Below are 15,000 nucleotides of genomic sequence, written 5' to 3' on the forward strand. Positions count from 1 at the left end.
TTTGTACCGTGCAATCCGTTTGCGCAGTTAGATAAATAAACGTCTTTGAAAATATGATACCTTTCTGCAAAATTCATAAATTTATCAGTCTTCAAGACGAAACACTACAAAATATCTTCTAATCAAAATTCGAAAATGATCAATCTTGAAGACGAAATAATGCAAAATTATCACTTTAAATCAAAATTCAAAAATTTTATCAGTTTTCAAGACGAAATAATACAAAATAGCATCTTATTACAAAAACTAAAAAATTTATCAATCTTCAAGATGAAATATTACAAGATATCTTACAATCAAATTTCAAACATTTATAAATCTTCAAAACTAAATAATACAAAATGGTATCTTAGTAGAAAAGCTAAAAAAAATTATCTGTCTTCAAGGTGAAATAATGCATAATAATACCTCATATTAAAAATTCGCAAATTTATCAAAATAATATCTCATTTTCAAAATTCGCAAATTTATCAGTCTTCAAGACAGGAAAATACAATCTCGTTAATAAGTGACAAAGATCGCTTTAACGGGAAAAGTACAAAATATACAGTACATTTTATTGTCATTCACATTGGAGAAAGCAGGTACTGCTTTGCCTGTTGTACTAAATTTATATTTATGACGTCATTCGGTTCTGCGTTCCTTTTAGAAAGTTCTGAATGATTAAGGAGCGACAGAGAGAGAGAGAGAGAGAATTTAATGGAGATTAAGGGAGCTTATAAGAAGAGAGGATGAACCAGCTGAAGTAGTGAAATCAAACAAAATAGTTTTACTATGACCCAAAAACAAACACAGAAAAAGTCATCGTTGTTTTGTTAGGTATAATAAGCAATAGCATTATCATCTTTACTTCCACTATTCCTTCCTTAAATTCTTCGTGTTGTCACCTATTCCCTGACAGATGAGAAATTTGACTAATCTGCTTCAAAATTAAGATATTTGCACAAGGAGAGAGCTATAAATATTCAGTCAAGGTAGGATATTTGTGAGGAAAATCTGTGCGACAAATTATGGAAATAAATCAGACTAAGACATTAAAAACGAAATAAAATTACACAATTTCCTGGCTTGGCGGTTGGCACAGTACATTTCGCATCTGGAAGGAGCAGAATTGGACAAATATATCACTCTCGAAGGTACATAAAAACCTATTTATTTCCAATACACTTTCTTAAGTGAGAAATTAATACACTTCCTTAAGCTAAAGTCTTAACTAATAGACTGAACTTTAGATAGGCAACTTTCAGATACTTCAACCTTCACAAAGTAGACAAAAATGTCACCATTGGATTTGAAAGCTGTTGGTGAAACAAATGTCTGGGACTATATATATATATATATATATATATATATATATATATATATATATATATATATATATATATATATATATATATATATATATATATATATATATATATATTATATATATATGTTATATGTATGTATATATATACATATATTATAATATATATATATATATATATATATTTATATATATATTTATAATATATATATATACACATACATAAATTAACCTTCCCAAACCTTTTTGTACCACTACAATCAATTATGACATTACATCTTAATTCCTACACTACGATATATGAAAAAATTGTTTTAAAACTTGACAAAGAAAGGAGACAAATTAACCTCTCAAAACTTTTTGTATCACTACAATCAGTTTTGACATTATATCTTAATTCCTATACTATATGAAAAAATTGTTTTAAAACTTGACAAAGAAAGGAGATAAATTAAATTGAACATACATATCAATAACTACCGAGTTAATATTTCACTTAACTCCTCACATCTGAAAACTCTCATGGAGAGCTAGAAAAGTCTAACAGAATTTCTAAATAGAGCCATGTTAGGAATGTAGTCAATGCACAGCAATCGTAGCAAATGCTCAAAAACAAAATAGAAAAATTCCTCTGCACGTAAAATAATAATCTTGTGGGCACTAAATTCCGTGGCTTGAGTTCCCAAGAATTTGAGTGAAATCGACTAGAAGAGATCCTAAACATTTCTTGGAAATCAAATAAAATCAGAAAAATATCTTAATCGCCTTATTCTAACATGACCTTGAAATTTAAACTTCTTCCAACAGGATCTTGAAGTTTAAACGTTTCCAATGTTGGAAACGTTTTAACTTTAAAATCCTGTTGGAAACGTTTCAACTTCAAGAGCCTGTTGGAAGCGTTTCAACTTCAAGATCCTGTTGGAGACGTTTTAACTTCAAGATCCCGTTGGAAACGTTTCAAATTCAAGATCCGGTTGGAAACATTTAAACTTCAAGATCCTGTTGGTAACGTTTCAACTCCAAGATCCTGTTGGAAACGTTTCGACCCCAAGATCCTGTCGGAAACATTCAGACTTCAAGACCCTGTTGAAAACGTTTGATTTTAAATGTTTCCAACACGATCTTGAAGTTTAAATGTTTCCAATAGCACTTTGACGATCAAACGTATTCCTATCATTCCTTACTGGCTAAACATATTCTCACAATATCCCGAACATCAAGATTGGGAGTGTTCTCATATTTCTTTAGAAAGCTCCAGGCGGACTGGTCTCCACAGAAAGAGAGAAAGAGGGAGAAAGAGTGAAAGGAAGAAAGAAGTCTTAAAATCCAGGCTTTCACGTGAGCCCTCCTGATAACGATGTCGGTGAAATAAGACACGAGTCTGAACCATGGATTCCTTCAGTGAAAATCGCCTCTCACGTATCACTGATCAAATGACTGATACGGTAAAATAAAAAAATACAAAAAAAAAAAGAATAACACAATAATAATAACAGATGAATTCTTTGCCTAATTCTGTATGTCATTATGAGTGATATTTATTCATCAGTTTCAGATTAACCTCATTAATTTTAATTTGTATATTTTATATGACTATTAATATTATTATTATTATTATTATTATTATTATTATTATTATTATTATTATTATTATTATTATTCAGAAGACAAACCCCTATTCATATGGAACGAGCCCACAAGGGACACTGATTATTATTATTATTATTATTATTATTATTATTATTATTATTATTATTATTTATTATTATTCAGATATAAATCCCTACTCATATGGAACGAGCTTACACGGGCCACTGATTTGTAATTCATGTTTTCAAGGAATATGGTGTTCAAATAACTTAAGTTTCTCAAGTACTTTTTGAATTTAAATATTTTTCCCAGTCATTAATTCCACACAAGATGCAGTCTGTCTCTCCAAGATTTTCAAAAGAACTTATACAATGTAAAAGTCAGATTTCTCATTTATATGGTTTTATATGTGAAAATGAAAATGAGTTTTGTAATAATTGTTAAAAGCTGTGTCTCAATTTCTAATTTATATGCTAGCATGGATAGAGAATTAGATTCTGTTTCATAGTAGCAGTATCATTCAGTATATAATAATAATAATAATAATAATAATAATAATAATAATAATAATAATAATAATAATAATCAGTCCAAAAGTGAGAACGAAAACGGACGAGTTAACTCTCACAAAACTTTCCCTTCCAAAGAATAACGGATCTCTCTCTCTCTCTCCCTCGCTCAACAGGTGCTACGTGGGTATCGTGGGCCGCGACCAGTGGCGCCCCTGCACGGGACAAGGCCCGGGAAGGGAATACCTGAAGGAGGAGCACCCAGACTTCGGGGATTACCTCGGCGCCCCGTCAGGAGAAAACGGAACGGATGTCCAAGTCATCGACCTGAATGAAATCGTCTAGCAAAGACGACGACAGATAATTTCTTGTTTTTCTAACTTTTGTGTGTGAGTGTGTGTGTTTTTGTATAGGTAAAAATTTTTTTAGAATGATCCATTTTTTGTCATATTTTTTTCTGGATTTTGTAACTTTTTTTGCATAGGTAAATTAATTTTTTTTAGAATGATCTAATTTTTTTTGTCAGAATTTTTTCTTATTTTTTGAAACTTTTTATGTTTTTTTATATATAAAAATTATTTTTTTATGATCTGATTATTTTTTGTCTGATAATTTTTCCTTTTTTTGTAGTTTTTTTTGGCTTTTTATAGGTAAATTTTTTCCGAAACATCTGGTGTTTTTGTCTGATAACGTTTTCTTTGTTTAATGTAGCTTTTTTTGTATTTTATAGGTAAAGATTATTTTTGTTTTTTATTTTGATTTTTTTGTCTGTTATATGCTTGGAAATATTTTTCATGAAGGAAACTAATTTTTGATATTTGGTGCCTGTGTGCATATTGTTTCTTAGATTATTCATTCTCTATGACATTTTTTTCTTTATATGAAAACATTTGCGAAGAAAGAGCTTTTATCATCTCATATACATAAAAAATTATTTCAGATTCTTTGTAACACTATCTGTTTCGGGAGAAACATGTAGTCTACGAGAAGTAAATTTTAGAATTCTTCTCTACATGTAAAAATACATTTCACTTCAGAAGCGGCATTCACAAGTTTATATTTTTATCGAATTTGATATATATACAGTACATAATTTCAAAAGTACTTCATTCTTTCCAAATATTTTATTTCATATCTCCATACGAATACAAATTCCATTTACATTAATTTTCATTCCTTTTAAGAACAATCACTTTTACCCGAGAAGAGTCTGAATTACGTTACTCTTCTGAACGCTATATCAAAAGAAAGCGTTTGGTCACAATAATCACACATTCTCGGTACGTATTAGACGGGGATAATATTTTTACCTATTAAATCTTCAATAACAAGGTTTCGTCGGATAATGCGTAATTGAGATGTAACCAAGTTTTCGAATCAAAGTCTCTCTCTCTCTCTTTAATACTAAGCAATATGTAAACAAAAACTGAATTTTCCAGGCCAATTTCTGTCTGTTAGTTTGTTTGTCTCTCCAATAGTAAACATAGTTGGCCAAATAATATATTTGTAAACCAACCCCTCTCTCTATCTCTCTCTCTCTCTCTCTCTCTCTCTCTCTCTCTCTCTCTCTGCAATAATACCATATCAAAACTCCTGCTATCATGACAATTTGCTCGGAAGCACTGGCTTTCGTAAATAATAATAATAATAATAATAATAATAATAATAATAATAATAATAATAATAATAATAATAATAATAATACGAAAATTTGTCCTTACAAGTCTTCAATGTGAAGCGGAAGTGCTTTATTAGGTACAGAGTGTGTCTGGTGATTTCAACTGTAGGAAAAAATGATCCAATACGTTACATGACTACATAGTGAAAACTCCACATTCTTAACATACTTTTCTGACACGGTATTCATTTGACTGGAAATTCCTATGGAGAGAGAGAGAGAGAGAGAGAGAGAGAGAGAGAGAGAGAGAGAGAGAGAGAGAGAGCGTACTTCTGTGTTAACTTAAACTTTCGTAGTTTTGACGTAACTTTTTGAGGCATTATATTTAATCGTTGTCTTCCCTTGTCGTCTTACTTCGTAAAAAAAAAATTTTTTTTCTTCCGGCTGCACCACCAAAAACAAACATTTCCATAACTTCATAACAAGATTTTCCATGGAAAAAGTTTCTCTAACGTAACACTTACGTTAATAACAATGTTGCGTCACTTTTTAAACCACATTTCCTAAGGAAGTTTCCATATGGCTCAACGCAAACCAACATTCCTGCCTGGGAGAACTTCCGCTTCGAGAGGTAACGCTGATCCAATCTTACGCAAGCGCTCTTACGCGACAATCTGCATAACATAGGCATAACGACCCTTCAGGTAATGCTACTTCCGTAATGCCATTCTCCGACTGGTTGTTGACGGGTTCGAGAAAAGCCCTTTGCGTTGCAAATACGCATAAAACCTCCATTTTTCGAACCTTCGTCTTACCCAGCGGTGAAAATCATCAATGGCCATTCCTAGCGGCGCAAAAACCAGCTCGGTCATTGGTGGAGCTCACGGGAAACAACCAATCACGTTTCTCGTACGAAGAGGGGCTTAGGAATATTTCGTACGGGCGTTCCTGTGACCTACATATAGGCCCGGGTTAGTTGTTAATTCGAGGTGTGTGTGTGTTTGTAGGGAGGAGGGGGGGAGGGGTTGGGGTAGGAGGTTCAGAATACTGAAGAGGGTGGAAGGTCTAGGTCGCTGACAAGGTCTTTCCCGATATTCCTCCTTACCTTGGTGTGTACGGTTAACGGTGAATTTTTGGTCCGTTTATGAGATATTCTCTCTCTCTCTCTCTCTCTCTCTCTCTCTCTAAATTATTACTGAGTTTATTATACATTATTTCGTGGGGGCGTAACAGTTTTTGTGTAATATGAAGCCAAATTAAAATCTCATTTTCAACAGCCATGTCAGCTAATGAGTTAACAAGTTGCAAAGTTTCCAGAAAGTTCAATTATTCTTTTGGATTTTTTCATGAAACGTCCTAGGATTAGAGACAAGGCTTCAAGAACTATTATTATGATTCTTTATTTGCTTTTATAAAAGCATACAAAACAAACGAATTTAAACAAATTATCTAATATAATGAGATTTAAAAAAGAATGACCAATTTTGCAAATTCGTAAAATATATATATAAAAAAACAAGAAATAAAATTCTTACATGGAAAAAGACCTATGTAATCTAACCCTTTCACAAGTTTAAATTACTCTCTTAAAAGAGCCATAGCTAGAGGAACTAGTAGACAGGAAAAAAAAAAAGAAAACTAGATCAGTCACCCATCGGGAACACTTCTTATTTTCTAAGCGACGTGTCTCCCGTTTTCTATGAGGACGGAGCTCGTAGTATATACCGTCTTCAAAAGCAGGTCATCCCCACATTCCAGGAGGGGGGTCGTCTCTCTCTCTCTCTCTCTCCTGAAGGAGCGTTGGTTGCCAAGTCTGTCGGTGCGTTGGCGAGGACGTTGAAAGCGACCTTTCAACGTGATGGAGGTTTTCCTTTCCTCTCCCTCTCTCTGCTCCGTATAACTTTCTAGTTCCCACACAAGGATTTAGAAGTGGGTACTTATCTTGCGAAGCCCCTCAATTTGATATTTCCGGCGGTTGGGGCATCTTGTGGTCTTGGAATGTGAATCCATCTCTTACCAGGATACAGGACTCTCCGCGTCCCCATGCTCCGTTTTTGTTTAGTTGTGATAACTTTCTATTTTCCTGAGAGAGAGAGAGAGAGAGAGAGAGAGAGAGAGAGAGAGAGAGAGAGAGAGAGGACCTGTGTGTGAGTCATGCTCTTTTGCTTTGACTGTCAGCAATTATTTATCACAGTTACGGCAATTAAGAAGGGAAATATTCCTTATGTAGAGAGAGAGAGAGAGAGAGAGAGAGAGAGAGAGAGAGAGAGAGAGAGAGAGAGAGAGTCGTTCTTGTGCCTTGTCCGTTGGCAAATGTTTATCCCAGTTACGGCAATAAAAAGGGAAGAGTTCCGAGAGAGAGAGAGAGAGAGAGAGAGAGAGAGAGAGAGAGAGAGAGAGAGAGAGAGAGAGAGACTGACTGACCTAAAACCTAACCCTATAAGCTGAAGTTTTAGGAGCCTGCTGCTAAGACGCTTGAAGCTATGGACTGAACCACTTTTATCCACGGAAGTAAAACATCATAACTGTTGCAACATTTCCTGAAACTTTGATTATATTTGCAATGACTCTGCAACAAAGACACTATGCAAATATTCAACAGTGAAGAATGTTATTATTATTAGTATTCAGAAGATGAACTCTATTTAGACGGATCAAACCCACACAGGGCCATTGGCTTGAAATTCAAGCTTCTAAAGATTGTGGTGATCATTTAAAAGAAGTTACTTGCAATGACTTTTCAACAAAGACACTTTGCAAATATTCAGGAGTGAATTACTTACGTATCAAGAATTTTAGTATTATTATTATTATTATTATTATTATTATTATTATTATTATTATTATTATTCAGATGAACCATATTCATATGGAACAATCTCACTGGGAGCCACTGACTTGAAACTCATGGTTCTAAAGAATATGGTGTTCATTTGAAAGTAATAGAGGGTAACAGTCAATATAAAAGAAGACGATCATTTATTAGAAAATAAAAATAAATAAACAAACTGATAAATAAATAGATAAAAATGTAAGAAAATTATAAAATACAAAGGAGAATTGCTTTAGGGTAGTAATGCATTGCATTTTCGCTTGAACTTTCGAGGTACCAATAAAAATAGGAAAGAATTATAGCTATTTTTTGTTTCGAAGAAAGCACTGGATCTTCTGCGCATAAATGAGAAATGCGACTGTGTAATAAAAATGAAAGTCACCGTTTGGAAATAACAGTACGTATGCATCCCCCCTGAGTACTTTACCTGCAATTAACCGACCATGACCGGCAAAATCGTGGCCTACCTGTGTGGTGCAGGTACCCCCACTAATTTTTCACGTATAAATTCAGTTTCGTTTGAATTCAGTCGAGGTAATTTGTAATTTTTACGTATAAATTAAATTTTGTTTGAATTCAGTCCAGGTCAATTTGTAATTTTTAGGTATAAATTCAATTTCGTCTTGATTCAGTCCAGGTAAATTTGTAATGTTTACATATGAATTCAATTTCGTTTGAATTCAGTCCAGGTAAAGTTGTCATTTTTACATGTGAATTCAATTTCGTTTTAATTCAGTGCAGGTAAACTTGTTATTTTTACGTATAAAATTCAATTTCATTTGAATTCAGCCCAGGTAAATTTGTAATTTTCACGTATAAATTCAATTTCGTTTAAATTCAGTCCACCTAAATTTTTATAAATCATTGCTCATATAAAGATACATTATTTCACTGAAGAAAAACGTGGCTATTGCACATTAAATCAAAATAATTTCCTAAACACAGTAACTGGCAACTCGGCCGCTCCTTCAATTTCAGCTGTGCCGTTCAAATGTTTTTTTCTTTTTCCCAACCAGCTTTCACAAACAAACTAACGTCATTACTGTTCCGACCGGGATCGGAATACTTTTCTTGCAGTACATTATCCCCATTTGTTGGCTACAATGAAGTTAATGCAATCAATTATATACATATATACACATACATATATACACACACACACTATATATATATATATATATATATATATATATATATATATATATATATATATATATATATATATATATATATATATATATATATATATATATGTGTGTGTGTGTGTGTGTGAATCTTTTACCACACGACCAAGGAGAAGAGCAGAAACTTGGGCAAATACAATATTTACTAGCGAATCAAGTAAACAGTTTACTAGTAAGTGCATCAATGTGTATAATCTAGTCAGGATGTAATTTCGCACTGTGCGGGAGTTTCATATGTTTGATCTGCAGATATTAAAAGATATTTCTCTTATGGACGAACGTAAATTCATAAGCAACTACTTGTACATTATACATAATCAAATATACCTAATGTGTATCCACAGATCAGTTCAAATGATTTTGCTAACTGAACAATAAATTTCGGAAACTGAAATCCAATATATCTACGACTTATCGGGGGTGATTTTAATTGCTCACAGATATATTTTCTTCATATATTGTAATCATCGTACAAGAAAATCATCATGACATCAAGGGTACTTCGATATGGGGAAATCATAATATTCTTTCAAGTAAACAAACAAAACACGTACACAAACACATTATATACAAATACACACAACCATATATATTATATATATATATATATATATATATATATATATATATATATATATATATATATATATATATATATATATATATATATATATATATATATATATATATATATATATGCCAGAAACAGAGAGAGAGACGTAATTCAGTATTAAACCACCAGAGAGATAAAGAATAAGGGAAATGAACTCAGTTGATTAACTTCAACTTTTGATAACTTTCGATATCACAAGAAAGTGATGAAAGTGTAAAGAAGAGTGCTTTAAATGCAAGCATTAATAATAAAAAAAATAGATACTTTTTCAATTTAATGGCAGCGTTCATAACAAAGAATACTAAAAAATTTTCTTATGGACATTAACACAAAAAAACAAAAAATAAAACATGAAAAACATTGACATCATAAAAAAATAAAATAATGAAAAATTCAGCTACGAGAAACTGAGGATAAGTTTGTTACTGAAATATCATCACTATTACAGCTTTCAGTATTATTCCATTATCAATAATTTCATTACTAAACAGAAAACTAAGTGACTTCGACAGGTCAGTGTCTGAATCTGGGAAGGTCATGCAAAGGCACTAACCTGTTGACCCCACTTAGAAACTTTTTATATTCTTGCTAATTTTTTTTATAAAGGGTTTTACAAGTGTTGAAATAAATCTGGATAAGTACAAAGCTAGGAAAGAATGGGAGAGAAACGGAATTGGAACTAAACAAAGTTTTACTGGCTGTAAAAATGAAAGCCATGACTGCAATGGTGGCTGGATGACGGTGCTTCAAAAAAAAAAAACTTATTTACATTTTTTTTCCATTTAGGAAGTTTTATGAAAGCATGTACTGAGAATAAAACTGAGATATCTTAGTTTTTTAATAGAGACGTGTAACACTGTAAATAATCAAGCATTAAAAAAATTTGGTATTATCATATATATATAAATATATATATATTATCTAATATATATATATATATATATACATATATACATACATATATGTATAACTTGTGTATGTATGTATGTATATGTATATAGATATACATACATATATAGATAATATATATATGTATATATATATATATATATATATATATATATATATATATATATATATATCAGATCTTTATAATTTAAGCAACTCTGACTGTGATGTTTGTGGTATTAGATTAATCCTAAGTATAAGTTATCATGAGGCACACTGTAGCAAGATGTCAATACGTGTTTAGTACGTAAAACGAGTGACGCTTTGTCGCAACTGAATGCACAGAACTTAATGATTTCTCTTCTATATTGTTGTTAACTAAATATTACTTAAATGCTTATGTTATAGAACCTATAGGACTGAAATGCGAGTAGTTTATAGAATCTCTAGATGACAATAAAAGCTGAAAAAAGATTTGTTTTTTATTTGATGTGACCAATCCTCTCTTGCCCTGGTATCGGAATTCTCTACCTACTTCTTTAATCTCAGGTATCTAAATAACATGAAATTCCAGGTTATAAGCTATTAGTGATTCTGGTGACCTTTGTAATGAATTGGGTCCTGGTAGATAGACCACTGTGTTGATCTAAACCCGGACTGAAAAGGGTAATGAGGCAGCAACCGCATCCCAAAGAATTGTTGAAAATCGAAAGGACACCGCCATATGTATAATTTGACGCCATATGTATAATATATATATATATATATATATATATATATATATATATATATATATATATATATATATATATATATATATATATATATACTAACACAACAACACTACTGTACAGCAGTTGTGTCGAGTTGGAAAAACAAATGGAAATCTCTCACCGTTGTGCAAAATACATTATACAAGATTTATACTATTTACAAAAAAACAAAAAAACCTGTACAAGTACTTTCGAATGACGAATATGCCTGGTTATCCAGAATAATGACGGATAAATAATGGTAAATACTTCCATGGAACAAGTTAATAAACCTCGAGGTCTGTAATTATATTCGTTCAGCAGAGCTCTCCAGCTCTAATAATAATAATAATAATAATAATAATAATAATAATAATAATAATAATAATAATAATAATAATAATAATAATTTAAAATTTAATTATTATATCTTTATATTGAATAAAATTCGCTAACAAAACACTCAGCAACAAACAAAGCCGTAAAAGGAATGAGAATAATACTTAAAGTAAAAAATAATAATAATAATAATAATAATAATAATAATATAAAAATAATAATCATAACGGAGAAGAGCATACATAATCCTAAATTATGTCTGCACAGCTATTTACTAAATTCTTCCAACTATAATGCGCTCACTACCAGGTAATGCGGTTTTGTGACTATAATGAGGCACAAAACCGCATCACCTGGTAGTGAACGCATTGCAAAGAAAGTTAGGTAAATAAAACACGTCTGGATACCCACAGAGGGTCGTCTATTACCTCTGTCAGTCACTGAAGCCTTTATCAAACCCTTCTGAAACCTACAAATCATACCAGTTACAGAGTATGGAATTCAGGCCAAAGGCCAAGCAAGCACTGGGACCTATGGTGAAGTCATTCAGTGCTGAAACGGAAATTGACAGCAAAAAGGTTTGACAGGTGTAACAGGAGGAAAACCTCGCAGTTGCACTAAGAGGATGGAAAGTAAGATGGAAGAAAGATAACGGATGGAGGTACAGTAAAAGGAATGAATGGGGTTGCAACTAGGGCCGGAGGGATGCTGCAGAGAATCTTAATCAATGCCTTCAGTGCACCGAATGAGGTGTGCTGACGGCATTACCCCTCTAAGGGGATACCAGTTATTGAAACCTTGACAAAATTAATTTGAAAACCACATACCATCATCTACCAGCCAAACCAGCCAAGAGGATACTCAAATACCAGCAGATTATAAAAAGCCAAGATGACATTCAGTTAGAGAAGTACCATACATGGTCAGTGGCTGAAAGACCAATGCAATTCATTCATGACTGCAAAAATCAATAATTTTGTTGAAGCCAAGCAACAAGGCTAAGGCACAAACAGGTTGTTCAAGACCAGGTGAAAAAGTTGGCTGTAACAAGTCCAGGTGACACCCAGGTACTCGCAGGAAAGTAAAGCAGGATACAGTTGTTGAAATCTGAGTGACATTTGACATTCAGTTATAGAAACCCAGTTGGCATTTTGTTTTCAAAATACGATATAATTTTTTCGTGTTATTAAATGATACTCAACCCCAAACTTCAAAATCTTAGTATTTAATTGATGCAAGTTGAGATATTTTTGAGATGGAAAATTCAGTGAAAAAACATTTAATAAGTGAAAATTTGTATCTGAAATTTTAATGGCACTACACCGTTCAAATTTAATGGAATTTAAACTTGGAGACAGAAACAAAATCTTGTTGCTGAGAAGCAGATGTTACTCAGCTGTTGAAACCAAAATGATATTTTGATTTTTATATTTGCAGGAATCAACCGCCCTTAAATTTTTAAAAATTGGATATATGGAGGATAAATCTAAAAATGCAATTCAGTTGTTTCAGACGATAAGCCATCTTCATGTTGAAGCCTACTTATGACTTTTCTATCAAGGCAAATATATTCTCTTGTAGGTGTGAAGCCTACTTATAATGTATCTATCAAGGTAGAGGTATTCTCTTGTAGGTATGAAGCCTGCCTATAATTTATCTATCAAGGCAAATATATTCTCTTGTAGGTATGAAGCCTACTTATAATGTATCTATCAAGGTAGAGATATTCTCTTGTAAGTATGAAGCCTGCCTATAATTTATCTATCAAGGCAAAGATATTCTCTTGTAGGTATGAAGCCTGCTTATAATTTATCTATCAAGTCAAAGACATTCTCTCGTAGGTATGAAGCCTACATATAATGTATCTATCAAAGTAATGATATTCTTTCGCAGATATGAAGCCTGCCTGTAATTTATCTACCAAGGTCAAGATATTCTCCTGTAGGTATGACATATACTTATAATTTATCAAAGTAAAGACACTCTTTTGTAATGATGAAACCTTAGAGAGCTTCCGCTCATAATAATAATATCTGAAGATATTCTCTTACACTGTATCTATTAGAGTAACGATATTCCTTTGTAATAACGATGCATTAGAGCACTTCCGCTCATACTAATGATAGCTGAAGACGACAGAACGTCCATTAACTTATAAGGAATGACATCAGAGCAGTTCTCGTTCCCAAGCAGCTCAAATGAAGTAAGAGTACTTAGGCAAAAACGTGCCTAGGCCATTACACTTGATTACTTAAGAAAGCTTTCTCTCTCATTCTAATAAACCAGAACTACGTGTCACACTAAGAAAGGAAACACGTGAGCCGCCAGTGAGCCAATTAATTCTCAAACCACAGGTGTTTTTTTTTTTTTTTTTTTTTTTAACAAGTGAAAGCGGCGGTGACGTCCAGGAGTAGGATCTGGGAACGTGATCTTAATGCAACAAATTGGAACCAGAAGTGTTTTCTTATTACCAGAAGTTTTTTTTATTAACCTGAAGTTTTTTTGCAACCGGAATGTTTTTTTTAAACCAGAAGAGTTTTCGTAACCAGAAGTTATTTTCTTTTAACCAGGAGTGTTTTTTGCCAGATTTCTTTTGTAACCAGAAATTTTTCTGTAACTAGAAGTTTTTTAACTAGAAATTTTTCTGTAATCAGAAGAATTTTTTTGTAACCAAAAGTTTTTTTCAATCAGAGTTGTTTCATTAAAATAAATTTTAACCAGAAGAGTTTTATGTAACCAGAAGAGTTTTTCTGTAACTAGAAGTCCTTTTTTTAATTTTTTGTATTCGTTTGCATGATGAGGTTACTAGGGAGAAAATCTTGCTAGCTCGTTTCAAGGGCTGGTTGGGGGGATTAGATAAGAAAAAAAAAGCGTTTTGTATTTGATGCCATTTCAAATTGATTCGTGTTAAGCATTTCATGTTTATGAAACATATTTTATATAGCTGTCATAACATGTATATATGTATATATATATATACATATATGTGAGTGTATATATTATATGCATATATATACATACATGTGTGTGTGCGTGTGTATGCATGTCTCTCTCTCTCTCTCTCTCTCTCTCTCTCTCTCTCTCTCTCTCTCATGTGCAATAACATTTCATCGTGCAAAATCATGAATCCCACTTAAAGGTATTATAGGAAGACGACCATTAGCTTTCTAAAAGGGGAAGAGAAATTTCCAAATAATGAAGGCGGACGGTAACAACAACATCACCATTATCATAATCATCATCGTAATCATCAAAACTCAAAACGAGAAAAGTGAAAGAAAGTATGTCAAGCTGATTAACCCGAAACAAGACGGAAAATATGGACTCGTCAGCCGTGAGACTTGACGGAAGCAATGAAGAATAGGTCG

The 15,000-nt window shown here is 32.4% G+C and overlaps 2 protein-coding genes across 5 annotated transcripts in view; one reads left to right on the forward strand and one right to left on the reverse strand.

Moving 5' to 3' along the window:
- The window catches only part of LOC136845297 (uncharacterized), a 105,086-nt gene extending 101,275 nt beyond the window's left edge, over positions 1-3,811 (forward strand). For all 3 annotated transcript variants that reach the window (XM_067115487.1, XM_067115488.1, XM_067115490.1), the window contains one exon: positions 3,582-3,811. In XM_067115487.1, the coding sequence (XP_066971588.1) occupies positions 3,582-3,750 (169 nt within the window). In that variant the 3' untranslated portion in view covers positions 3,751-3,811. The remainder of the gene's footprint in view (positions 1-3,581) is intronic.
- The window catches only part of LOC136845301 (uncharacterized), a 567,827-nt gene that overhangs the window by 119,803 nt on the left and 433,024 nt on the right, over positions 1-15,000 (reverse strand). The window lies entirely within an intron of this gene.

The sequence above is a fragment of the Macrobrachium rosenbergii genome, chromosome 13 (assembly GCF_040412425.1).
Source record: "Macrobrachium rosenbergii isolate ZJJX-2024 chromosome 13, ASM4041242v1, whole genome shotgun sequence".
NCBI lineage: Eukaryota > Metazoa > Arthropoda > Malacostraca > Decapoda > Palaemonidae > Macrobrachium > Macrobrachium rosenbergii.